This window comes from Calliphora vicina, chromosome 3 (assembly GCF_958450345.1).
Source record: "Calliphora vicina chromosome 3, idCalVici1.1, whole genome shotgun sequence".
In the NCBI taxonomy this organism is placed as follows: Eukaryota; Metazoa; Arthropoda; class Insecta; order Diptera; family Calliphoridae; genus Calliphora; species Calliphora vicina.
In genome coordinates this window covers 48,700,839-48,728,255 of record NC_088782.1, presented here as the reverse complement: position 1 = coordinate 48,728,255, position 27,417 = coordinate 48,700,839, and the positions used below count along the sequence as shown (strand labels likewise).

General features: G+C 30.0%; 1 protein-coding gene across 1 annotated transcript in view; it reads left to right on the top strand.

Annotated features, from left to right (window-relative positions):
• The window catches only part of LOC135954476 (supervillin-like), a 364,594-nt gene that overhangs the window by 280,108 nt on the left and 57,069 nt on the right, over positions 1 to 27,417 (top strand). Inside the window, exons 11-12 of the mRNA XM_065504655.1 lie at positions 15,104 to 15,434; positions 15,496 to 15,645. Coding sequence (XP_065360727.1) covers positions 15,104 to 15,434; positions 15,496 to 15,645 — 481 coding nt within the window. The remainder of the gene's footprint in view (positions 1 to 15,103; positions 15,435 to 15,495; positions 15,646 to 27,417) is intronic.

Genomic DNA, 27,417 nt, shown 5'->3' with positions numbered 1-27,417 from the left:
ACCTTCACATTGGTTTTAATATGAAAAACGCTGTCAAATTAAAATCAGAAATACAGAATTATGAAATTATGAAATATTTTTGGAATTAATAAATTACACGGAATCTGAAGAACCTAAAACAAAATCGATCGGAATAAAAACTACGGAATTGAAACCACTCCGAACAAAATGTGTGACAGGCCTGAATATGCCATTTTGAAGGGTACATATTAGGGTATTCGAATTATTCGATTTTTCTCTTGTTCGAATAAAACGAATAATTCGAATAAGACATTTTAACTTGTTCGAATAATTCGATCACACGTTTAAAATTAATCGAATTATTCGAATAATTTAAATTTTTTAAAAAAAGTAAAGAATGAAGTTTTGATGTCGGTTTTTTAATATTTTATTGTTAAAAAAAACAAAAACTTACGTTAAAGTTAACAATTCAAGTGTTGATAATGTTAAAAAACATTATAAAACAAAGTCCATCATTTAATTTTCAACAGAGATATTCTGATCAGATTAACTCCCGAACAATCTACAAAAGAATTGACTATCAAACCCTTTAGTTTCCGGTTTGGAAACGTATTAAGAACTTTTTTATGTCGTTCATTAATTCGGATTTTAAATTGAGTAACTAATTCTTTAGTATATTAATTATTCACTATTTCTAAATTATTTATAACAAATTATATTATACATCAAGCTCTATCAACGTTACCGAATCTTTGCTTAATAAAGTGGTCTTAGGGAATTACACAATAAAGGGAATCTGTCCAAAGTTTGATATCATTGTCAGTGAGCGTGGCTAATTTGAAGTCAGGCAGTGCATGATTGATGCATTTACAAATACGCAAATAGTTTATTACCATGTTAGACAAAGATATTCAACGATGTTCAAAATCATGTATAATACGAACTCCATGCTTTTCTTGCAACAAAACAATATTGCAATATTTGTGTTTATCATTCGATTTATTAAATATTTTGCAACTCTTATGTACGCAGTTAATAACGTCAGTTATATATATTTTAAGATCATGGCCTTTATCTATTTCAATGTAATCACTATAACTGTCATCCTCAATATCACTTTCGACGACCGTTTCAAAATCACATTCTCTATCACATTCAACTCCACTTTTATCTAAGTTAATATTTTGATTATTAATTGCGATTCTTCTAATTTTCGTCAGCTAAATAACAAATATTTTATTCCGTACCTTTTATTTTCATTGTTTCAAGTCCTAAGTTAAAAATTTTGAAAGATTTGTTTTTAGAATTGTAGCTTCTTGTAGTAATATTTATAGAAGGAGCTACGGAACACTCATCTACAGTGATCGAAAGTCCCTTTGTCTTTAGTTATTTGTCGAATTTCAGAAACAATACTATTTTTGTGAGTCATTATTACTATTTAAATTTCAAATTATGAAAAATTTTAAGCAATTTAATAAATTTAAATATATATGAACATTTATTCTTTTTATTCGATTATTCTACATAAAATTGTTCGAATTATTCGTTATTCGAAAATGGCCATATTTAAATTGTTCGAATAATTATTCGTAAGAAATTATTCGATTAATCGAACGATCATTAGTCGAATGAATACCCTAGTACATATCTGTAATTTATTCTCACTTAATTATTGAACATTATAGTTTAAACAACTTTTTTTTGGCTTCAAAAATGTCTTTAATTTGAAAAAAGTGCCGCTGAAACGCACCGATTGTTCACCAATGCTTATGGTGAATGTGTTCCATCGCTTTCAACGTGCGAGAGATGATTTGTTCCGTTCATAAGTAGTGATTATAACACGGAAGACAAAGATCGATCAGGCCATCCAAAAAAATTTGAAGACCAAGGAGGAATCGTTACATAAAGATTGTTATCAAATTCAACAGCGGCTTGCATAATCAAAATAGTAGCTACTGAAGCCACAATTTAAAAACGTAGCAGGATTAATCGTAAAGCAGGGAAATTGGGTACCCTACCAATTGAAGCCGAGAAACCCTGAAAGATGAATTCGCATATCCCAAATGATGCTTGAACGCTATAAAAGGAAATAATTGTTGCACCGAATCATTACTTGCGATGAAAAATGGATCTGTTACAATAACCCGAAGCGTAAGAGATCGTATGTGAAGCCCGAATCGACACCAAGGCCAAATATCCATGGCGCTAAGGTAATTCTCCGTATTTGGTGCGACCAGATGGTCCTATATATTTATGAGCTGCTGATATCTGACCTGACCATACCTGTACCGAACGCAACTGATTCGTCAGAAGCGATCATCGGCCGAAAAATGCCAAGAATATGCGGCCGTAATATTCCAGCAATACCTGTTAAAAACTATTTAGAATAAAGTGGTTGGGAAGTTTTGCCTTACCCGCCTTATATTCCAGACCTTTCCCAGTCCAAATACTATTTGTTTCTATCGATGTAGAACGCTCTCTCTGGGATACGCTTCACTTTGAAACAAAGTATTCAATATTGATTTGATTCGTTCTTGGCCTCAAAAGATGAGCTGATCTTTTGGCTTGAAATCCATATATTGTCAGAAAGATGGGAAAAAGGTTCAATACTACCCAAGATCAATACTATGAATATAATTTCATTGTAAAAATGTTTCAAAATAAAAGCTAAAAATTTAAAAAAAAATCACTAATTTTTAAGTCACTAAATATGTACACAACTAAAGATAACAACGAGGAGTTCTTAATTTATCAACGATAAAGTGTTTGATTTAACAAGACGGCGTTCCAGATTTGAAAATAGGCCGTTAGTTCTTAATTTAACAATTTTCGTTGTTAATTTGACAACGTTTTGTAATTTAAGAACAAATTTTATTGAAAAATTATGAAAGCTCCGTTGTCAATTTGATACCATCCGTTCATAATTTTAGAACGCTTTTGTTCTCTGCGTGTCACATAACTAATTCTGTAACCAGTAGTAGGACTGAATAAATGATAGGTATAGTTCGGGACATTTACCCACAACTGCTGGGATATTTTTGAAATTGTAAACAAATGAAAAATTTAAGGGGCTTTATCAAGTATGTGTTGAAGAGGATCCATATTTGTGACGAACCTAATGTTGATCGGTCGATATATTATTATAAGTTTATTAGTTTTCTCCAAATTTCATTAAATTAATAACTACACTACAATATATTATGTATTTTATCTTTAAATCGCAGTGTTATTTTGCGTGCATTCTTTTGTGCAATCTAAAAGTGTTCGATTAGTTTAAATAGCAGAGAACTCATTATTATGCATTGCTGACTTTGAGCTACTAATTTCCTTTAGTAGGGTATAAAACGTTGGTTATTACCTTATAAATCATTTACTTACGGTTTATTTTGCATGTTTTAATTTTGATTTTTTTTTCTTTTAGAATTATTTACTTTTCATTGCAATTTATTATAACTGGTACTTAAATGTAGGCGACAATAAATTTAATCACGCTATTAGCCAAGACATTTATTTTAGAAGGCATTTATTATGCAATAATTATGTTGGCAGTGGGACAGGTGAATTTCCTCAATTAATTTAAATATATAACTTAAGAGATAATAAGCTAATGAAGTGACAAGTTATAGAGTTTTATAATGGTAAATAATGCAGCTAATTATAAAGAACTTTAATTGTTTTGAATCAAATATTTGACCTGAAAAACCACTTAACAAAAGATCAGCAAACTAATCCCTTAATTTTAGAAAGTTAGTTAAACCAGAAATTTAATCTTGAAAAGCATGCCTGCTTTTGTATACGATTTCTTTAATAGTTTCTTTAATTTTCTTTCAATAATTTTATTGAAATCTAACTTACTCTTATCATCGCTTTTCAGCGGATATAAAACTAATTGATTTAGCCGATTTCAAACTCATCCATTAACATACGTCAAGTACAAATAATAATTATTGTAAAGAAAAACCCACTTGTTTACTTTCGATTTTTAATTAAAAAATCACCACTATTAATCGCAAACGAGTTCCGAATCCACATATAACACACAGTATTAGTTTAAGCGTTTTTTTTTCTATTTCTTCTTTAAGACATGTTACAACTTGTCTTTAAAATAAATTATGTGTTAATATAAGCAACAGCGGCAGCATGTAGCTGCAACATTACCATGAATCTTGTTTGAATCTTGTCAGTTGTCAGAAAAACCACCCATCCATTTCGACACACAGCGTTGCCAATAAACATAATTGTAACCAAAGAAAAATTATAAATTTAATTGATTAGTTTTGTGGCAACTACATACGAAATGAAACTGGTCTGTTATATGAAATATTCAAGTTGCATTAAATAAAGTTGCTGCGGCTGGCAATTAGTTTTTTGTGTTTATTTGCGAAAATCTCTTAAAATAATGTTAAATAAATTACATGTTTGAGCAGTTGTAATTTAAAGCAACAGTCTTAATATTATTATTATCAGCATTATAAAATCTAAAGATTATTGAATTGTAGATTGCCGGTTTTTTTTGTGTGCTAAAGTTTGCAACTGGTTGATGAAATATAAACATTAGATTCTATAGACAAATTGGTGTATTTATAAGTAATCGATTAAAGTGATTTAGAAACTGATTTTTGACTCACAGAATTAAATACTTTTAAGCTAGAATTTAAAGTTTTGTTGCCAAAATTATTTCATGAAATTGTTAAAATCTAAAATATAGCCCAGACATTTATAGAACATCTCTGTCATTTATGGACCAATACTTTATAATGTTCATCTAAATGTCAAATAGTAACAAATAAGAGTGTGGTATTCTTGTGTGCCAAAAATTATGTACCCACCATCAATATGTGACAATAAAATATTTTTCTGGACCGACCCTCATAAAGGTTGGTAGAGTGTACTTTGAATTAATTTGTGCACAATTTTATTATGACTGCTCAAACAGTATTCCAGAGGGACATTTGTATAGGGGCAGGTGAAATCATGGATCGATATTGCCTATTTTCAACATCGATCAAACCTTATCAACACAGAGTATTTGTGGAAAGCTAGCTCCTTTCGTTTGGGCTCTATCGTGTTTTTAACAGACAGACGGTGGTGTAGGGTATAAATATGCAGGGGTTTACATATTGCAATTCTGTGGTATTGAAGACTATATCGAGCCCTTAGCGCCAAATTATCGTAAGCGACATTTTCTAAATTTTTTTTTTTATTGCAAACATTAAAATTTTATGGTCCGACTGATGTTTTAGCGTTCTCAGAATATCAAAATTGTTAATAACTTCAAAATTATAGGGGGTAAGATTTTATCGTAAGTCAATGTTTACATTTTACAGTAAACGAATTTTATCGTAAGCGACACATAGTGGTATAGAAAAAAAGAGAGAAATAAATCTGTAACTTCTAAATGGTTAGATTGATTTGAATGAAATTTCACATGCGCAAAGAAGAAGTGTTCTCGAGTTTAAGTTCTGAACGTGGACCTCATTTGCCCACCAGGGCCGCGACCAAGGGTCCTCAAAGTAGGACACCTCTGGTATATTACATTTTTAAAATGATCCTATTTCTTCGTTTTGTTTCGGGAAAAAAGAGCTTTTTGTCTTTTTAAGTTTTTATTTTTTATGTAAAATTAAACTTTAGGGCAAAAATTCTCAAATCGCATATTCGATATCAAAATATAATAACCGATTTTAGATGGCCCAATATGCTTTTAACTATTTTGTAAAGGATTCCGATAACTCCGACCCTGGTATGGATATTATAGCCAAAAAACTAAAAATTTCCATTTTTGGGATTTTTCAACACTTTTTTGCGAATTGCGGGATTGCTGATAATAAATTTCAAAATTCGTTTTTATTTTTCCATTTTAAATAGAAAATTTTACATAACTGTGAAATTTCATTAAAAACTATTCATAAATAAATATTTTATTTCAATTCGAAAAATTTGTATCTATGCAAAATTTCAATAAAAATTATTTTTTGTTATATTTTTCAATAAAGTATTCCATGAATTTTTAATTGTCAAAAGTTATAAATATTTTTGAAAAATAGACAAATAGCTTGAACGAAATTATATTATATCGCATCATAACATTTTTAATTCTATGTATAAATTTCAAAATAATCGAAAAAACCCTCCCCTATAAAATTTGTGTTTTGTCGCTTACGATAATTTGGCGCTAAGGGCTCGATATAGTTCGGATATACTTGTAGTTCGTTTCGATCACTTTGCTTAATACTTATTTTATTAGCAAATGTAGTGTAGTGTTGATATTTTTAAAGTTACAACTTTAAAACTTTTGAAATTTGTTTGCGGCCATTTAAATTTCAAAAAAACTAAAATTTTTTTACAAATTTTAATTTTCTTCACGCTCTAAGTTATTCGTGAAGCAAAATACTTAATAAATATCAATTAAAAAATTATTGTTTTGTGCTCATTTTTGCTTTTTTCAGCTTTTTCATAGAAATGTTCCTTTAAAAAAATCATAGCCGACAGTATATTGCTTTAGATAAGGGAGCAACCTGACTTTAAACTGCCGTATCTCAGGCACTTTCCAACTGATTTTTACAAATCCTTTTCTGTTTAATAGAGAAAACTTATATCTTTCAAACTATTCAAACTATTACTAATTATACCCTTCACCTTCGTGAGAAGGGTATATATAAGTTTGTCATTCCGTTTGTAATTTCTACATTTTTCATTTCCGACCCTATAAAGTATATATATTCTGGATCCTTATAGATAGCGGAGTCGATTAAGCCATGTCCGTCTGTCTGTCTGTCTGTCTGTCTGTCTGTCTGTCTGTCTGTCTGTCCGTCTGTCTGTCTGTCTGTCTGTCTGTCTGTCTGTTGAAATCAGTTTTCTGAAGACCCCAGATATCTTCGGGATCCAAATCTTCAATAATTCTGTCAGACATGCTTTCGAGAATTTTGCTATTTAAAATCAGCAAAATCGGTCCACAAATGGCTGAGATATGAGGAAAAAACCAAGACAACCTCGATTTTTGACCTATTTTTTTACCTATATCTGGATTACTAAGACATTAATATAGACAATATGGATATCTAATGATAGATATTTCAAAGACATTTGCAACGACGTATATAAGACCATAGAAAGTTGGACCTACAATGGGTCAAAATCGGGAATAAAATTTTGAACCAGATTTTTTTTTTTTTTTTTTTAAAAAAATTAAAAAACAAAAAAAAAAAATTTAAAATTTAAAAAAAAAAAAATTTTAAATTTAAAAAAAAATTTAAAAAAAAATTTTAAAATTTAAAAAAAAAAAAATTTTAAATTTAAAAAAAAAAAATTTTAAATTTAAAAAAAAAAAATTTTTAAATTTAAAAAAAAAAATTTAAATGAACAAAAAAAAATTTTTTTTTCCAAAAAATTCAAAAAACAACTGTAAAAAAAATTAAATTTTGTTTACCTAAAAATATTTAAAATTTTGAAGTATAATTTGGTGAAGGGTATTTAAGATTCGGCACAGCCGAATATAGCACTATTACTTGTTTTAATATTAGTTTCAAAAGAAAATATTTATGTGGTTTTAAGGTTTAACTTTAAGAATGCCGTTATTTCACAAGAACGAATCCAGCCAATATTGGACACTCTGTTCGAAAGTGAAGCGTATCCCAGATAGAGCGTACTGAATCGATCGAAACGAATAGTACGCAGACATGCACGGCCTAGACTACAAAGCGGGTAAGACAAAACGTTCAACCAATTCATTCTAAATAGTTTTTAACAGGTATTGCGATATGTGGCCGAGTGTTGTCATGATGGAATTTTACAGTTTCATATCAGGCCGAATAAACTGGGCGTTTTGCGGCCAATGCTCCCTTCAAATTAATCAGTTATGTTCGGTAAAGTTCCTCTGTGATGGCCTGGTCAGATTTCAGCTGCTCCTAATAGATAGGACCCTTTTGCTCCACCAAATACAGATAATTAACTTATCGTCATGGATATTTGACTTTGGTGTCGATTCGGCTGGTTGGTCGGGCTACACATACGATCTCTTACGCTTCGGGTTATTTACATTTTTCATCGCAAGTAATAATTGGCTTCAAAAATTATTTTCTTTTATAGCGTTCAAGCGTCATTTCTGACATGCAAAAACGTCTTTCAAGGCCTCTCGGCTTCAATTCGTATGGCACCCAATTTTCCTGCTTTTGGATGAATTCTGCTGCTCGCAAACGTTTTGAAATTATTGCCTGAGTAGCTCCCAATGATTTTGTAAACTCTTGTTGAGTTTGATAACAATCTTCATGGAGTAATGCCTCCAATTTTTGGTCTTCAAACTTTTTTCGGATGTCCTCGGCGCACTTTTGTCTTTCGTGTCAAAATCACCACTTATGAACCGCATAATCCATCTCTCGCACGTTGAAACCGATGGAACACATTCACCATAAGCTTTGGTGAGCAATCGGTGTGTTTCACTTTTTTTCAAATTTAAAAAGTAAAGCAAAACTTCCCGCATATGATTCGTTGATACAAAATTCTACATTTTCGAAGCAAACAAATTTTTAAATATAAAATAATTTTTAAGGGACAGTAAGTAATATGCAAATTGACTTTGTAAGATAATATTAGTGGTTAATAAAGTAGCTAGTCTTTTAATAGAAATATACAGGCCTGTCACACCTTTTGTTCGGAATGGTTTCAATTCCGTAAATATACAATATATTCAGATGCCGCGGCATGCCGTGTAATTTATTAATTCCAAAAATATTTCATAATTCTGTATTTCTGATTTTAATTTGACATCGTTTTGCATATTAAAACAAATGTGAAAGTTTTGGTACAGAAACTGATTAAAATTTTTAGAAAACCAAATAATTACAATCAAATATCAATTCCACTTTGAGAATTTAAAGTTCGGAATGAAACCGAAAGATATTTTCGTTTTACTTTTTCTGAAGAGGCAAAATATGGAATTAATTCTACTTTCGATCGGAATGGAATTCTCTGATAATTAAACTTTTTAAATGTCCGCAGATTGGTCTAACAAGGCACAGTAAAATGATAATTCACCCATCATTATATTATTTGTATTTAATAAAATGCCTTATCCTTAAAGTAAAATGAAAATAAAAAACTTAAATAGACTACATTTCAGTTTACAAAGGGACACTCAAGTACACTTGACTCTACAGTAGAATAATTCTGATGGGTAAACTAACTACTTTCTTAAGTACAGTACAAACTAAACGTTTGAAGTGCCTTCGCCCTAAATTACTTAGTGACACTTAAGTGACAATTGACTTTACCTTAGATTACCTGGGATGTATAAAGTAACATAGTAACCAACTAACGCTACAAATAGCACATACATACCTGTCAAATGTCCCAAAATTATATAAATTGGAGTCTGCCAAGTGATCAGTGATAATTACGGTCTTTGAAGGATACATTGACTAAGTAGTTTTAAAACTGCTGGTATTATCAACATCTGTTCTACAGTGTCGAAATAGCTTTTGCAAAATAATTATTTTATAGTTATTCATAAATATTATTAATCTAAAATAATTGTAAATTTATCATTAATTGATCGTTAAATCTAATATACCCTAAATTTTATCAAAAACTGATAATAATATAAAATTGTGGGGTTCGTAGGGGTGTGGTTTTTATAAATCAAGTATCAGCATGTCCTAAAACCGAGCGTGTAGGTGCTAAATTTTCAAACAAATAATAAACTATTATTTTGTTGTTATTTTTATTGTTCATGTTAGTGTTTTTTGTTAATTATAAAATCACCAGCACTGCCACTAGCAAAAACATTCAAATTAATAGACTGTTCTCAGGTTTTGTTTTTGGGTATTCAGAAAATTTTAATAAAAATTTTAGCAAGTGTTTATTAGTTTTCAAATAAATACATATGTATGTAGGTAAGTATGTAAATACAATATAAAGTAAGTTAGTTTTAGTACCAGTAGATTTGTGTTGTATTAGCTGAACACAAAACAACAAAATTCAGTGATTTATAGAATTAATACCTGCCACAAGTAGTTAGTGGCAGTTAAATTTAAACATGTGTCATAAATAGGTAAACAATGTATGTTTTTAAATCTACACATGAGTACGTACCTACACAGATACTTATTTATATATAAATGTATGTAGGTATGGGTTATTGTAACCTACACACAGATACACATACTCAAGTACAAATCTAAGGTGTTTACTTTTTTTTTTTTTGTAATTATTAAAAAGGTGGGCTGCGGCTGCTTCTTGCTTGATTCGCTTTAGGTATCAACTATGAGCAAAAATTCTTGTTATGGGTGTTAAAAGTACATTACTTAAGATTTACAGGATATTATTATTATTTGTTGTTGTTTTCTTTTTCTATTTCTCTCCCTGTCGTGTCTTTATTTTATGGCTTAGCTCAAAATGCTTAATAGTTGTACAAATACATCAGGTGCAGTTTGAGGTGGACTTTTTTTAAATTTAATAGTTTTTAGTTTCTACGCGATTTTCATTAAGAACGGTTGTGCTCTCGTTCAAGTGCAAAATAAATATTCAGAAAAGCCTATGCATTTAAATAAAGTCCTTAAGAGATGTTAAATGTGTCAGAAAATTATTAATCAAATATTTGTAACCTTCTCATATTAAGAATTTCTAATCCTTCTTAAATAAACTGCTAATAGTGACGTGATAATAGTGTTAACTCTTGACCAAGGCTTACAATTAAATTACATTAAAGTATAACAAGAATTATAATCTAAAGAAAGAAATCACAGTGTTTTTAGTGAAAATTGATCAAATTTGGTTAATCGAAAAAGTATTCTAAATTTATCAAAACCAAATCCCTATTGAATTGTTTGAAAAACAATTATAAAACGGCAAACAACAAACAAACATCTTAATATTTAATAAATTTACTTACACGCCATCTGAACGCTGCAGCAGTGCCTTATTAAGTGAGTTAAAAACACAAAACTCTTTTTTTTAAAACCGATTTTTTCGTGAGTTATATTGAGTTATATTCTACGAAGTATAATCCATTAGTTAATTGATTTGCATGCACCCTTCTCCATTCTTAATAAATCGGTCGTAAACAAAACTCGAATAAACTATCTGATATTTATAATAATATAAATTTTTGTAATAAAAAAGCATACAATACATTTACTAATGTAAAATGGTAGGAAACTGTCCGATATTCTAAAAACCGGATTTTTGAAATAAGAGTGATCACAGATTATTGTCCTTTTTCCTCTAGGACCTCTTGTTAGCGATCTATGATTTATTTTTTGATTTTTCATATAAAAAACCATAGTTGGTGGGAAATATGGGTGATCACAGTTTATTGTCATTTTTCCGTATTGTCCTTTTTAGTTTAGGACCTCTTGTTTACAATATTTGGTGGGAAATATGAGTGATCACAGATTATTGTACTTTTTCCTCTAGGACCTCTTAATAAGGATCTATGAGTGATTTTAGATTTTTCATATAAAAATCCCAATTTGTGATCACAGATTAGTAACATTTTTCCTCTGGAACCTCCTATTAACGATATGTAGGTGATTTTATATTTTTCATTTAAAAATCCATATTTGGTGGGAAATATGAGTGATCACAGAATATTGTTCTTTTTCCTTAATAAGGATCTATGACTGATTTTAGATTTTTCATCTAGGACCTCTTTATAAGGATCTATAAGTGATTTTAGATTTTTCATATAAAAATCGATATTTGGTGGGAAATATGAGTGATCACAGATTATTGTCTTTTTTCCTCTGGGACCTCTTAATAAGGATCTATGAGTGGTTTTAGATTTTTCATATAAAAATCGATATTTGGTGGAAATATGAGTGATCACAGATTATTGTTCTTTTTCCTCTAGGACCTCTTAATAAGGATGAGTGATTTTAGAAATATGAGTGATCACAGATTAATGTCCTGTGGGACCTCTTGATAAGGATCTATGAGTGATGTTAGATTTTTCATTATTGTCCTTTTTCCTCTGGGACCTCTTAATAAGGATCTATAAGTGATTTTAGATTTTTCATATAAAAATCGATATTTGGTGGAAAGATAAGTGATCACAGATTATTGTCGTTTTTCCTCTGGGACCTCTTAATAAGGATTTTAGATTTTTCATATAAAAATCGATATTTGGTGGAAAATATGACAGATCACAGATTATTGTCCTTTTACCTATGGGAGCTCTTATTAACGATATATAAGTGATTTTATATTTTTCATATATATATCGATATTTGATGGGAAGTATGGGTGATCGCAGGTTATTGTCCTTTTTCCTCTAGGACCTCTTAATAAGCATCTATGAGCGATTTTAGATTTTTGAATATTGTTCTTTTTTCTCTAGGACCTCTTAATAAAGCTATATTTTTAATATAAAAATCGATTTTTGTTGGGAAATACGAGTGATCACAGGATATTGTTCTCTTTCCTCTGGGACCTCTTAATAAGGATCTATGACTGATTTTAGATTTTTTGTATAAAAATCGATATTTGGTGGGAAATATGAGTGATCACAGATTATTGTCCTTTTTCCTCTAGGACCTCCTGTTAACGATATATGAGTGATTTTATATTTTTTATATAAAAATCGATATTTGGTGGGAAATATGAGTGATCACAGATTATTGTCGTTTTTTCTTTAGAACCTCTTGTTAACGATCTGTGTGTGATTTTATGTTTTTAATATAAAAGTCGATATTTGGTGGGAAATAGTGATCACAGATCATTATTTTTCCTCTTAATAAGGATCTATAAGTGATTTTAGATTTTTCCCAAAAATTTGGTGGGAAATATGCGTGATCACAGATTATTGTCCTTTTTCCTCTAGGACCTCTTGGTAACGATATATGAGTGATTTTAGATTTTTCATATAAAAATCGATATTTGGTGGAAATATGGGTGATCACAGATTATTATCCTTTTTCCTCTAGGACGTCTTAGGCTGATTTTAGATTTTTCATACAAAAATCGATATTTGGTGGAAAATACAAGTGACATATTATTGTTTTTTTCCTCTTCTTAATGATGTATGAATGATTTAGGTTTTTCATGTCAAAATTTTTTTTATTTTTTAAATATGAGTGATCACTGATTATTGTCCTTTTTCCTCTGCGTCCTCTTGTTAATGATATAAGAACGATTTTAGATTTTTCATATAAAAATTATAATTGGGCAATATGAGCGATCACAGATTACAGAATTAATAGTGACGTATACGAGTTCCGATCGAAAGGATCTTGCATATACCTCTGTATGTTCTCCTCGTATATACGGTGATCCTTCCTCAGTAGTTGTTTGGATGACTCCTCTGATGACATACCAGGGGGAACAGCTTTGTCAATATGACAGTATGTTCCATCTTTGGGAGAACTTTCGTTTATATAGTGATCGTGCGAAAGTTCTTAAGGCTTCATTGGTCTACTGATCCACTGCTGTATCGTATTGCAGTAAATTGTGAAATGGTGCAGTCTGATATAAATCTCAATTCACTAAAGTGATACTTGAATCCATATTTTAAGAAAATAAGTGCTTCTATTACATCAGGATCACCATCCAGTAGATAGCACCTACTAAAATAGATGGCTTCACATAAATTGAAAGTGTCGAATGAGAAGACTTAACTGTACTTAAGCCAATTTGTCGAATAGTTGTTCTTTGAACTATCTTCACGTTCGACATTTAATAACATCTTTAAATTTCTGTTTTAGAATTTCGACAACAAGGTTATGACAAAGAATTCAGAGACCTGATACTCAAGTAATTGCAGTGGTTTTTGAATTAAAGTAATTTTTTTTTTGGAAATTTCATTTAGATCTTTTAAAAACTTCTTCTAATACTTAACTCTTTTCTACAATTTCTATTTGTTTTGTGTAACACAAGGAAAAGTGTTAAAAAAAGTAAAAAAAAAACCAAAGAAATGTAAAGAAAAAAATCTCATTAAATTGTGAAGTGCCTGGTCACGATTTGTGTATTAAACATACAAAAATATGATTAAATGAAAAATAAATGAATGAAATGCAATTGAATGCAATGAAATGAATCCCATGATGATGTGATGTATGTTGTACGAACGTGTACATTAGCACAAAGGGCCAGACCAGGGCAAGACACACAGACAATGGAGGTGTTACAAAGAAGTTGTTTTTCGTTTTTGCTTTCTATCATTTAGTTGTTGGTAAATGTAACACAGAACTTCTTAAGTAAATAAGAAAGTAGGGGAATTTTGAGTACCCTATAGTTTGAAATTTGTGTATCAAATAATTGTAAAGAAATGTGTGGAATATTATTATAAATACAACAAATTTCATAAGGATCAGTTAATCTTCAAATAATCTAATAAATCGAGTATCATTTTAGATTCGAAAATTATACATAAAACTTTTTATACCCAAATATTTTACATCAATCGTGGATCTTTTTATATTCAAATATTTTACATCAATCGTGGATCTTTTAATATCCAAATATTTTACATCAATCGTGGATCTGTTTATATCCAAATATTTTACATCAATCGAGTATCTTTTTATATCCAAATATTTTACATCAATCGAGGATCTTTTTATATCCAAATATTTTACATCAATCGTGAATCTTTTTATATCCAAATATTTTACATCAATAGTGGTTCTTTTAATATCCAAATATTTTACATCAATCGTGAATCTTTTTATATCCAAATATTTTACATCAATCGAGTATCTTTTTATATCCAAATATTTTACATCAATCGTGGATCTTTTTATATCCAAATATTTTACATCAATCGTGGATCTTTTTATATCCAAATATTTTCCATCAATCACTTGCTACACAAATTCACTTGCTGTAGTGAATTACATCAATTCACTTGCTTTAGTTGCTCTTTAGGTTTATTGAACTGCAGAGAGTATGAGTTGCTCTCCGCAGATCAGAAATGTTCTGAAGAAGGACGTAGCGGCCCAGAAAATTCATAGTAATAGTCAATGTATATTGTGAAGCTACAAGTTAAATGTTAAAACTAAAATTTCCAGTACCAGAAGTAGGGCACTAAACATGTATAATAAATCATTTTAAAATTAAAGTTATTTTCTCATGAAAATTACAATTACCGTTTAAACTGTTTACTAATCATTATTATTTATCGCTTTTTATCTCCTCCTCCGTCTCTTTACAGAAATCTCATAGCCAAAAGTAAAAGTCATTCATCTATTGTTGTACCTCCTCCACCTGGTGGTGTAGCAATTGGCATTGGACCACAATTACCTCCATTATCGGGTGGTTTCATTAAGTTGCGTCATGTAGGTTCGACATTGGATAAACAAAAAGACGATATAAAGGAAACAACAGCCTCCACAACAACAACAACTCAGCTAGAAACTGAATTTCAACAAAAAGAAAACGAAGCAGAAGCAGACAAACATAAATTAGAGCAAGAAGAACTAGCAAGACAACCCACAGCTTTGCCGGCATTTTTACAAGGCGGCCTAAGACGCAGTCAAACGGAAGTAAGTTTTCTTAAATAATTTAAATAAAATGAAACTAACTAATTGAAATTTTGTTAACAAGGTCATGGGTCCCGATCAACGTTCCATATCCAAAACAGGCTCTATAGCCGATCGTTTGGCGGCTTTGCAAAAAAGCGGTGAAGATGATTGGAAACGACGCATTTCAAAGCGTGACGATATTGATGATATAAAACGTGAAAATTTTGTTAATGTAAGTATAAACTTTAAATTAAAAAAAAAATCATTTAAGTTTTAATAATTATAAACCAAGCAGCATCTATCTCGCTGTGGCTGTTGGCTGTCTGTCATTGTATAAATGTATTTACTTTCGTTTTCCTTAATTATCTCCGATTACATTTAATTACGCACTTGCTGTGGCAACGTTTATTATTTATTTTATATGTTTTGATTGTCATAGTTGTTGTTGTTGGTTTTGTTTACGTTTGTTGCACACACTTTGCATTGCGGTTTTCATTGACTGTATTTCATTGTTATTTACACCTTTAATTATTTACATTTCCATCTTCTTACACCTCTTCCTCTATCACTGAAAGCATTAGCTTTTTCCTCTACAAACCTCTTTCTTTGGAAATTATGTAATTTAGTTTTTATTGTTTTTTAAATGAAGGTGTATTTCAGTGAGTTTTTTTTTTCTTATAAATGTGCAAAAGTGTGAAAAATTTTAAGTTTTCCTCACGCGTGTCGTAATTTGAGTCATAGCTCTTTTATTATTGCTATTAAAAGTTTGTTTCTACACATGTAGCTTCAAACATGTTGTAAAGCATACAAGATTTCCTTAATAATTAAATGATTTTGAAAACTTTGAGGCAGAAAATTATATGAAAAGAAGTTTTATAAAAACCTTGGTAATCAAAACAAGTAAGAGTGTCAACATGTGACAATAAAATATTTTCCTGATATAGCGCTTATATGGGGAGTATGCTCAAATATGGACCGATCCTCGCAATAGTTGGTAGAAAGATTTGTGGTCGCCTTCGTTGAGTGATACCCAGTGGAGAAATATTCAAAGCTGTCAAAACGCAGCCTTAAGGACCGTCACAGGCTGCCTTCAAATAACCTCCGAACACCACCTTCACGAGGAAACCAAGGTTCTACCGGTCAAGGAACACAACGTCATGTTGACGCAACAGTACCTTCTGGGATGTCATCGGAGGAGTCATCCAAACTTCAACATCACACAGTTGGAGTCTCCCCCGAGGTATGGCAGACAGCACCTTCGGAAATACGAGGAGAACATACAGAGGTATGTGCATGATCCACTTGATCGCCGCTCGTATATGACAGCTTTGAACGACATTCACAGAGACGCCATCAATTCCGCGGTAGCAGGATACCGTATGAATGTCGTACTTGGAGGTCGCCCACCACCGATAGCAGACGCCGAGAAAATTCTGCCGCGTGGAACAAGAGTCGTTCTGGCACAACTTAGATCAGGATGGAGCAACAGGCTTAATGCCTTTTGGTCCCGCATAGACCGTGTCGTCCTTAACTTATGCCCAGCATGTGGTCAGGGTCCTCATGACACCCTCCACATATTTAACTATTCAGCCAACCTTACTTCACTCAGTCCAATGGATTTATGGACTCATCCTGTTGAAGTAGCTCAATTTCTTGGACTTGAACAACATGCAGAACCACCAGAACATCCAGATTAATGTAAAACTGTTCATGCTGCTACAACAACAACCGCATTATAAACATATTTATGGCTGCTCAAACAGAATTCCGGGGGGACATTTGTATGGGGGCTAGGTGAAATCATGGACCGATATTGCCCATTTTCAATACTAAACAAACCTTATAAACCGAGGTTATTTGTAAAATTATTTGTATATGACTTAGAAATGCGGGATTTTTTCAAATTTTTACTTTTATATTGAAACATTTCTACAATATAAAATTATTCAAAGTGTTGGCCATTGTTAGCTATGACATTTTCCCATCTTTCCGGCATCATATGGATTTCGAGCCAAAAGAACTGCTCATCTTTTGAAGCCAAAAACGAATGAAATTAATTTCGGATACTCTATTCTAATGTGAATTGTATCCCGGATCGAAACAAATAGTATTCGGACGGAGCAAGGTCTGGTCTATAAAGCGGGTGAGGCAAAATTGCCCATGCAAAATTCCATGTGATGGTCTGGCTAGATTTCAGCAGCTCATAATAGTTAGGACAGAGAATTAACTTAGCGCCATGGATATTTGGCTTTGGTGTCGATTCGGCTGGTTGGCCGGGCTTCACATACGATCTCTTATGCTTCGGGTTATCGTAATGGATCCATTTTTCATCGCAAGTATTGATTCGGTGCAAAAATGATTTTCTTTTTCGTATTTCAAGGTCTCTCGGCTTTAATTCGTATGGTTGTTGTTGTTGTATCAGCAGTGATTGCTGAGTTGACAGCCCTTGGCCGAGTGAACTCGGGTCATTCCGGTGCGTAGAACCGGCTGTCGTGGGAATGAATTCGTATGGTACCCAATTTCCCTGCTTTTGGATGAATCCTGTTGCTCGCAAAGGTTTTGAAAATGCTTGAGTAGCAATCTTCGTGGTCTTAAAACCTTTGGCTGTCATGGGGATCTTTGTCTTCCGTGTCAAAATAACCACTTCTGTACCGCACAAACCATCTATCGCACGTTGAAACCAGGTGAACACATTCACCTAAAGCTTTGATGAGTGAGATTCAGTTTCACTTTTTTTTTTAAATTAAAGAAGTAAAGCAAAACTTCCCTCAAATGACGCTTTGTTGGCAAAAAAATTCGACATTTGCGGAGCAAAAAAACTTTGTTGTTTACACAATAATGTTCAATAACTAAGTGAGAATAAATCACAGATATGTACCCTCCAAAATGACATAAAAATTATTCAAAACAAAAACCGCGTACTTTAAATCCCGCATTTTTAAGTCATAAACCCTAAGTTGATTTCTAACGACATCTACCTTCGTGGTAGATATATTCTACGAATCTTTGATCGGGAAATAAAACTCAAACATTTTTTATATTACACAAACTCGTCGCATACTTTTAGTTACATTTTAAAGTCCAAAGGATTTTTAAACATTTAAAATCGATTTAGAAATTATACCGTTAGACTCGTTTAATGCACCATGTCCTAACTTCAGATTTTTGAGGAATTTTAAAATTTTCAAAACTGGGTAATAAAGTATTTAAACAGTCCTACTCCTATTCACTTGACGAGGGTTTTCCTTATACTTGTTTGACACTCAAAGGAAACATTAATTTCTAGAGATTTCAGATTGTTTCCAAAAATTATTGAAATTAAATAAAATTCTTACATGGTTTTCTAAATTTTACTGTAGTTAAATACTATTTCTCCTTATATGTTTTATATTTGTTAAATTTTTAATAGAGATTTTTCCAATAAGTTAAGTAAACAATTAAAATATTTCATGTTTTTAAACTCGCAAATACTTGGCAGCTCTGTTGTCAATCAAGAAAACGTTGAAAACAATTTTAAAAACCACATAAAATGTTTATTTATTCCAAGAGATGAATCTGTACTACCTACCGATCACATTGTTTGATCACAAAACAGTTTTAGCTGCAAATGTTTTCAGGCGAAATTCAAAGCATACTTGTAGGCATTAAATAAAAACAAAATGTTAGGCTATCCCCACAAAGAAAACATTTATTTATTTATTTGTATCAGACAATTTGTTAATGAACTTCGTCTATTTTTCCTTATAAATGTTTAACTTAAATTTCACTTTCTGTAAATTATTCATAAATTCAAACAGAACGAAAAATATTTTACTCCATATATTTTTTTTTTATTTTCAAAGCTTACAACTCATAAAAATAGTAGATTAAATATTCTTTAAACATATTTTTTTATATTATAAGGCCATAAATTATTAATTGCCAATTGTGTGCCGAGAATAACAATTACTTCCAGACATTTTTGTTATTGGTGGCTCATAAAAAGACTGCAAAATATTTAAAATGACATTAACTTTCTTTAGTAGCTACATATTTATTTAAGCCACTTTTTTTCTTCTTTGTTTGGTTTTAAAAATATGTATGTAAGAGGTTTTTTAAAAAGTCTTTTTAGTGCTTATTAATTTTAAAATAAAAAAAAATCAGCAGTTTCTTGAACTTTTATTAAATCGCATAAATAAAATGACAATCAGTTGACTTCTTTGCTGTTGCAAAATCATATTGTACTGTTTTGTGCTGGATTTTGTTTTTATTATTTTTTTATTATTTTATTTCTTGCTGTTTTAAGCCACACTCTACTTAATGTATTTATAATTGGCTAACAGACACTTTTAAACGCACTCATACATTAGCACCGCCAGACAAACTCAAATCATCGGAGTGTTAAATGTTTTTATAGTGGGTGAGATTTTGTTAAAGGTAGAATTTTTTTAGGTTTTTTTTTAAAAAATAATAACGATAATTAAGTGAAATCTATGGATGATTTTTAATATATTCACACGAAAAGGAATATTATCATTAACGAATCCTTTGAAAAATTTATGAAAATAGCGCGATGAACTCTTTACCAAGTTTTCTTTCCTCCTACACTTATCGAGTACTTTTCGCACAGATTACCAATAATTTTGGAAATCGAATAAGAAATGAATCGATTATTTTTGAATCGAATACAAAGTTATCCGATTCATTTTGAATCGAAACCAGATTATTTTTTATTCAATACAAAATTCCATGATTTATTATTCAATTCAATTTGACTCCAATAAAAAATTAATCGTCTAAATTGTATATCAAATAAAAATTAACCGATTTCTTTTAAATTAAATATTAAATTAATCGGATTATTTTAAACCGAATAGAAATTATTCGGCTGTTTCTCATTAAAACAAAAATTAATGAACTGGTTTATTTTTTAACCGATTTATTTAATCGATTAAAATGTGAATTGTATAATTTTCAATCGAATAAAATATTAATCGGTTAATTTTAAACCGAATAAAAAAATTAACCAATTCATTTCGAATCGAAAAAAAAATTGGACTGTCAATTTAAAATCGAATACTAATTTACTGATTTATTCAATCGAATACATACAAATAAAATTAAACGAACAATTTTGAATCGAATAAAAAATAAAATGGTTCATGTTTTATTCGATACAAAATTATCTTGAATTAAATAAAAAATTTACCGAATTTTGAATCGAATAAAAATTATTTTTTAATCGAATAAAATATTAGTCGGTTATCCTTAATTTTTAATCGAATAAAAATGCATTTTTAATCGAATAATTTTAAATCGAATTAAAAATAAAAAAAATTAATTATTGGAAGATAAATTTTGAAGCTAATAAAAAATTAATCCATTGTTATTTTTATATTAATCGAATGTAAATAAACGGTTAATTTTTTGTATTAATTAAAAAATATAATTTATGAATCGAATAAAAAATTGGACTGCCAATTTAAAATCGAATAATAATTTATTGATTTATTCAATCGAATAAAATTAAAGGAATAATTTTGAATCGAATAAAAACAAAATGGTTCTTGTTTTATTCGATACTGATTTATCTTGCATTAAATAAAAAAATTACCGAATTTTGAATCGAATTAAAATTTATTTTTAATCGAATAAAAATATTAATCGGTTAATTTTTAATTGAATAAAAAATTTAAAAAACTAAGCTTTAAAAATTAATAACTGGAAGATCAATTTTGAATCAAACCAAAATTAATTTTTAATCGAATAAAATATTAATCGGTTAATTTGAAATCTAATAAAAAAAAATAATTGTTGGAAATTAAATTTTGAATCAAATAAAAAATTAATAAAAATTAATTGATTAATTTTAAATCGAATAAAAATTTAACCGATTAAATTTGAACCGAATAAAAAATTAACCGTTTCATTATAAATTGAATAAAAAATTGAACTACAAATTTATAATCAAATACAAATTTACTGATTTATTCAATCGAATACAAATAAAATTCTACCAATAATTTTGAATCGAATAAAAATTAAATGGTTCATCATGTTTTATTCGAAACAAAATGATTTATCTTGAATTAAATAAAAAATGTAGCAAATTTTGAATAGAATAAAAATTAATTTTTAATTGAATAAAGAAAAATTTGTTTCTAATCCAATAAAATATTAATTGGTTAATTTAGAATTGAATAAAAAATTTTAAAAATTAATTATGAAAGATCAATTTTGAACGAACAAAAATTTATTTTTAATCGAATAAAATATTAATCGCTTAAATCTAAATTAAAATCTAATTAAATTTAATAATTGGAATTTTGAATCAAATAACCATTAATCGACTGTTAGTGAAAAATTAATCGAATAAAAATAAACCGGTCCATTTTTAATCTAATAAAAATGAATTGATTAATTTTAAATCGAATTTTATATTCGATTAATTTTGAAACGAAGAAAAAATTAAATAAAAAATTTACCGAATTTTTAATCGAATAAAAATAAACTTTGAATCGAATAAAAATTATGCTGTAATCGAATAAAAATTAGTTTTTAATCGAATGAAAATTAGTTTTTAATCGAATAAAATATTAATTGGTTAATTTTGAATCGAATAAAAAATTTTACAAATTAATAATTTTACTTTTTAATTGAATAAAAATTAATTTTGAATCGAATAAAATATTAATCGGATAATTTTTTGTATTCAATTAAAAAATATAATTTATGAATCAATTTTAAATCGAATAAAATCTCATTGAATAATTAAAAATAAGCCTGTCCATTTTGAATAGAATAAAATTGAATTGATCGCCTGTTACTGAAAAATGAATCGAATATAAATAAACCTCTTAATGCTATGTATTCAATTAAATAATAATATAATTTTACAATCACTTTTGAATCGAATAAAAAATAAAATCTCATTGAATCGAATAAAAATGTATTGATTAATTTTAAATCGAATAAAAAATTAATCAATTCATTTTATAATAAAACTAAAAACGGGATCAATTTTGAATCAAATAAAAATTAGTTGCTTTTTATAATAGATTAATTTTAATCGGTTAATTTTGAATGGAATACAAAATTAACATATGAATTTTGAATCGAAATTAACCTCTTAATTTTGTATTGAATAAAAAATTCTTCTCTTCGAATAAAATATTAATCCGTTTTTTAATCGAATAAAAATCAATCGATTAAAAATTAATCGGTTTCTTTTGAATCGAGTAAATAAACTGATTAATATTGAAACGATTAATAAATTAAACGGTTAATTATGTTTTTGAATACAAAATAAAGCGGTTTCTCTTCAATCGATTAAAAGTTAATCAGTTTATTTTGAATTAACTAAATATTAACTGATTAATATTGAAATGAATAATAAATTAACTGATTAATTATGTTTTTGAATACAGAATAAAGTGTTTTCTCTTCAATCGAATAAAAAATTAATTGGCTTATTTTGAATCGACTAAAATTAGTCGCTTTATTTTGAGTCGTATAATAAATGAACCGGTTAATTGAATACAAAATGCTTCGGTTCGAATAAGAAACTAATCGGTTTATTTCGAATCAAATAAAAAATTAATTGGTTTATTTGAAATCGACTAAAATTAATCGGAATAAAAAAAGTAACGAGATCCAACTGTTAAGAAATCCAACTTCCTCTAATCACATATTAAGGAGTGTAAAGCCAGTGTAAATTAAACCGTCTTTTTGATGTTTAATGACGGGGGATTTTGTAAACACTTTAAAATATCTTGTACTTATATTTCAATACACATATTACTCGTACCTACAGTTTTTCCTCTGATTTAAGTTTTTCAATGTTTTGTAATTTTCCGCAACTACAACAATTGTAAACATATTTTGTGGTTTATCGTTTTATAAATTTGTTTCTTGTTGTTTTCAAACGCCGACAGTAGTTTTCCATAATTATGTTGTACTTAGACGAGTTTTATTATTATTAGTTTTTTTTTCTGTATAAATTGTAACCACTTTCTGTCATGTTTTCGTAAGAGACCTGTCAGTTGTTTTGGTGTTTGTATGCAGAGGCTTCCGCAGAATAAGAACAAATTGCTTAAAAAAGCTTTTGGCATTTGGCCCACAATTGTCTTGAATGAATAATTATGAACTTCTTTCTTGTTTATGCTAAACAGTAATGAATGGTCACTCAATTGGCTAGAGGCACACATTTTATTTATTGGCCATTTGTGTTGAAGAAAAACACTTTAAAGAGTGTGACACTTTGAGGTCTTCTGAAAAAAGGTTTCTTTAAATAAGTGTTTGAGTAGTAGTGGGTAATTTATAAAATGTGGAATGTACTGTTTAAGAGTTTTTACCGAAAATTTAAAATTAAATTTGATTTTTAGTAAAATCTCTCGTTTTTTACTTGTATTACATGATTTTGCGCCTCTAAAGCAGTGATCGTCACATAGAAAACTTGCTAAATTTTTGAGTTGGTAATGAAAGAGAGCATAGCAATATACTGTGCTCTTTCTTTTATTCATTGCAAACATTTCTGAAAACAAACAAGCTAATGAGTGAGTGAGATCGCATTCAACCCTACGAGTAACGATCACCGATGTTAATAGATGAACTCGTTCGGTCCCTGGTGCCTTGAAGAGCCTACCACGGTTTAATCTGATTTCATAGGTTAACTACTACACAGTTTCTTTCATTCTTAGATTTTTTCCTTTTTAATTCATTAATTATACGTTTAGAATTACAGATTTATTTCGCATCATAAATCAGAATTAATAATTCTATAGAATTGTTTAACTCTGACCATCATTGTGCTCTTTCTCTAATAATTCACAAGTGATCATTATTGGTAGACTTTTATTAACATAAAAAAACATAGATTTCAAAGAACTAAAAAATCTAAAAGTAAGTATTCTTAAGAAAGAAATAAAATATGGATAAAATAATAATAAATGATTGTTAATAAAACTGTAGGTTGTAAAGGTAGAGCAAATGAAAGAGAGAGAGAGAGAGCTAGATATAAACTAGCGCTTACACCATCATTTTGCCACAACAAACTCTACCCAAAAAAATATATATTGTTAATGATGATCATAATGCTGACGATGCAGAAATAAAGAAAGAACAGCCTGCTGGCGGCTGCTGCTGCTTAGTCAGGCCTGATGCCGTCTTTTAAAATGAACTTCAAGTAAGAAGATCAAGTCAAACCAAATTAAAGTCTATTCGTCTGAGTGTCCGTCTGTCCATATTATACTGTATGATATAAATGTTTACACCGAACTTCCAGCGAATAATTTATAACCCTATAACAAGGAAACTTGTTAAACCAGCATCACGTTGTAATAATCATCGTCATTCTCATTCTCATCATCATTATCAACATCGTCAGCCAACAACATGAAGGAGACGACGACTCCAACTACCTTTAACTAAAATCGCGAACAATTACACAAAAAATGATTCTGGCAAATACAAAAAAAAAAATAAAAGAAACTAAAAAAGAAACGTTTTAATGTTGTGTAATTCATTTAGAAATCCTTCTTTATGTGTAAGTGTATAAGTTTGATGCGAGTACTAAGACTGCTGGTGTTGCTGGTTCTCCAACATCAACTCAATGATCGTCAGCCTCGTTAATATTTGTAACTTTTTTGTTGTACTTAATATGTGGAATGTAATCTTTCTTTGGTGCTTCATTTGTAACACTTGAGGATCAATTCAATACTCAATGTAATCAATTCCAGCTTTTCTAGAACATTGGAGATAGTTCGAGGATTTGCTGAAATTCCATTTCTCTTCATTCAATTAATTTTCAATCTTGTTTTAATCCCAAATACTCCAGAAGTTTCGATTAGCAAGTTTGCTAATTCAACTGCGACTTCTTAAAGTCTCAGGTATGAGATGTGTATCCAATCCAACGCCATTTTCGTCTCCGAATTTCAATCGATAAGATTTGTTGGCTTGTTTTTTCCCAGAGCGTATGATTAGATATGGTTCTCGGCCAGAATACACGTATGATCTTGCGAAGCGGTTCACGAATATTTGCATTTTTCATATATCACGAGTGGCAGTGTTTCAAGTTTCGCAGCCTTACATTGAAGATTGCTCCAAATAGGTTTTATGCGGCGAAATGTTTGCAGCCGATTGTTGATGTCCTCACCCGATCCCCCGTACGTAGATATAATGCTACCAAGATAGCAGAATTGGCTGACATCTTCTATTTCGCTTGCACCAATAGCAAATAAATTCCGGGAGGTTGCTTAATACGTTCCTGATTTCGCTGCCAGCGTTACTCTTCATATGTTCGCCGCGAGATCTGAGTAGCTGAGAGCCAGTAGACAAATATCATCTGCATAATCAAGATCGTTTAGGCATCAACAGTTTCACTTAGCAATTTGCCATGTTTTAACCTACAAGAGGCATTACCGTATAAGCTTTTAATAAGGCGTATAAATTTGAGAAGTATTCCCCTACATGTCAATGAACTTCAAATCACATCGTGGTTTAGTTTATCGAAGGCCTTCTCGAAGTCTATCAAGCATAAATGCAATGGTAAGCTTCACTCTACAGATTATTCCGCAATAACAAGTAGGCTGTTTATGTGGTCGATGGTAGACTTATGGGGTCTGAAGCCAACTTGTTCCTGTCTTAGAGTTGTTGTTACCCTGTCGAAAATCCCTTTGGCAATTAACTGGGCTATTACCTTATTAATCACGAATAGGAGAGCAATGCCGCGCCAGTTATTAGGATTCGTTAGATCCCCTTTTTTTGTATATTTATTATAACGCTCTCCCAGAATGTTCGAAGGATTGGCAGCATTATTTCAGCACTCGTATGTGGGTCGGATTTCAAGAGCTCAGCAGAGATTCCGTCAATACCTGGGGATTTGTTTACCTTGAGACTGCTAATTGAACTCGTGATCTCCTCAATGGTGGGCCATTCGTAAACGATGTAGGGGTCATCCACATGAGACTCATATACGCATTCCGTTCGTAAAAGACGGATATTCCTCGAGAGCATTCAGCTATAGTGATCCGCCCATAGCTCTATATATTTTCTTAGCCTTACAAAAATTCATGAGTATCTCTCTTTCCTTCCGAATCTGATGTCCTCTTAATGGTCAAGTTCTCCTCATACTACTTAATAATAATTCACTTGGTTTTGAAGTACTTTTGTTTTGCAATTTTAAACATCAAGAAATGTCTTTATGAAATTTTTATCCAAATCTCTTATTTATTTCCATTATTTTTTTTAATAAGAGATTCATAATTTCTTCCATGTAAATAAGAAGCGTTTTTATCAGTCGTTGTTGAATAACATAGAATTTTATTATTTATTTCATTTTCTATGAACAAAAGATCATGAATTTCTAACTAACCCTGAGTTAGTGAGTGAGTGAGTGGAGTAGAAGTAGTATAGACTGGTAGTATTTTATCGCAGACAAAAGATCTTGTTGCCACAAGTAAGAAAAAGAAAAAAACGACAAGCGAAAATTCAAAGCAATTTTAAACTTGAACAGCATCTCTTTTATAAAATAAAAAAAAAATAATAAAATATAAAGGGTAATCACATCAATAAATTTAACCAAAAAAAATACATTTGTTTATTATGAAAATTTTAATCATAAAATTCCAAATAAACTACCCTTCATTTTGTAGGCATTCTTGCAGAAGATGTTATAGAAGAACTTAGCTTCTCCTTCTAGGCCTTCTATCAGCGCTCTTACAGAAGCAAGTATGGAAGCTTACTTAGCTCTCAATGACACGTTTGGTAATATTGAAAAGATTTTTCAATGTAGCTGGTTGTTTTTGTGTTTCCAAAGTAAGGCATTTAGAAAGGCCTCTTTACTACATCTTTTTCCTGCTGGCTAGTTATTGTAATATATTTTTCTTTAATAAGTATAACTTACAGTGACTACCCTTATTTATTTTTTTGCTTACTCTTTGCTAAGTTTATTAAATGCATTGACTTCATAAAACATAGTTGCAAATTATTGTGTAAATTTGATATACAATCTGAAGAACAATTATTA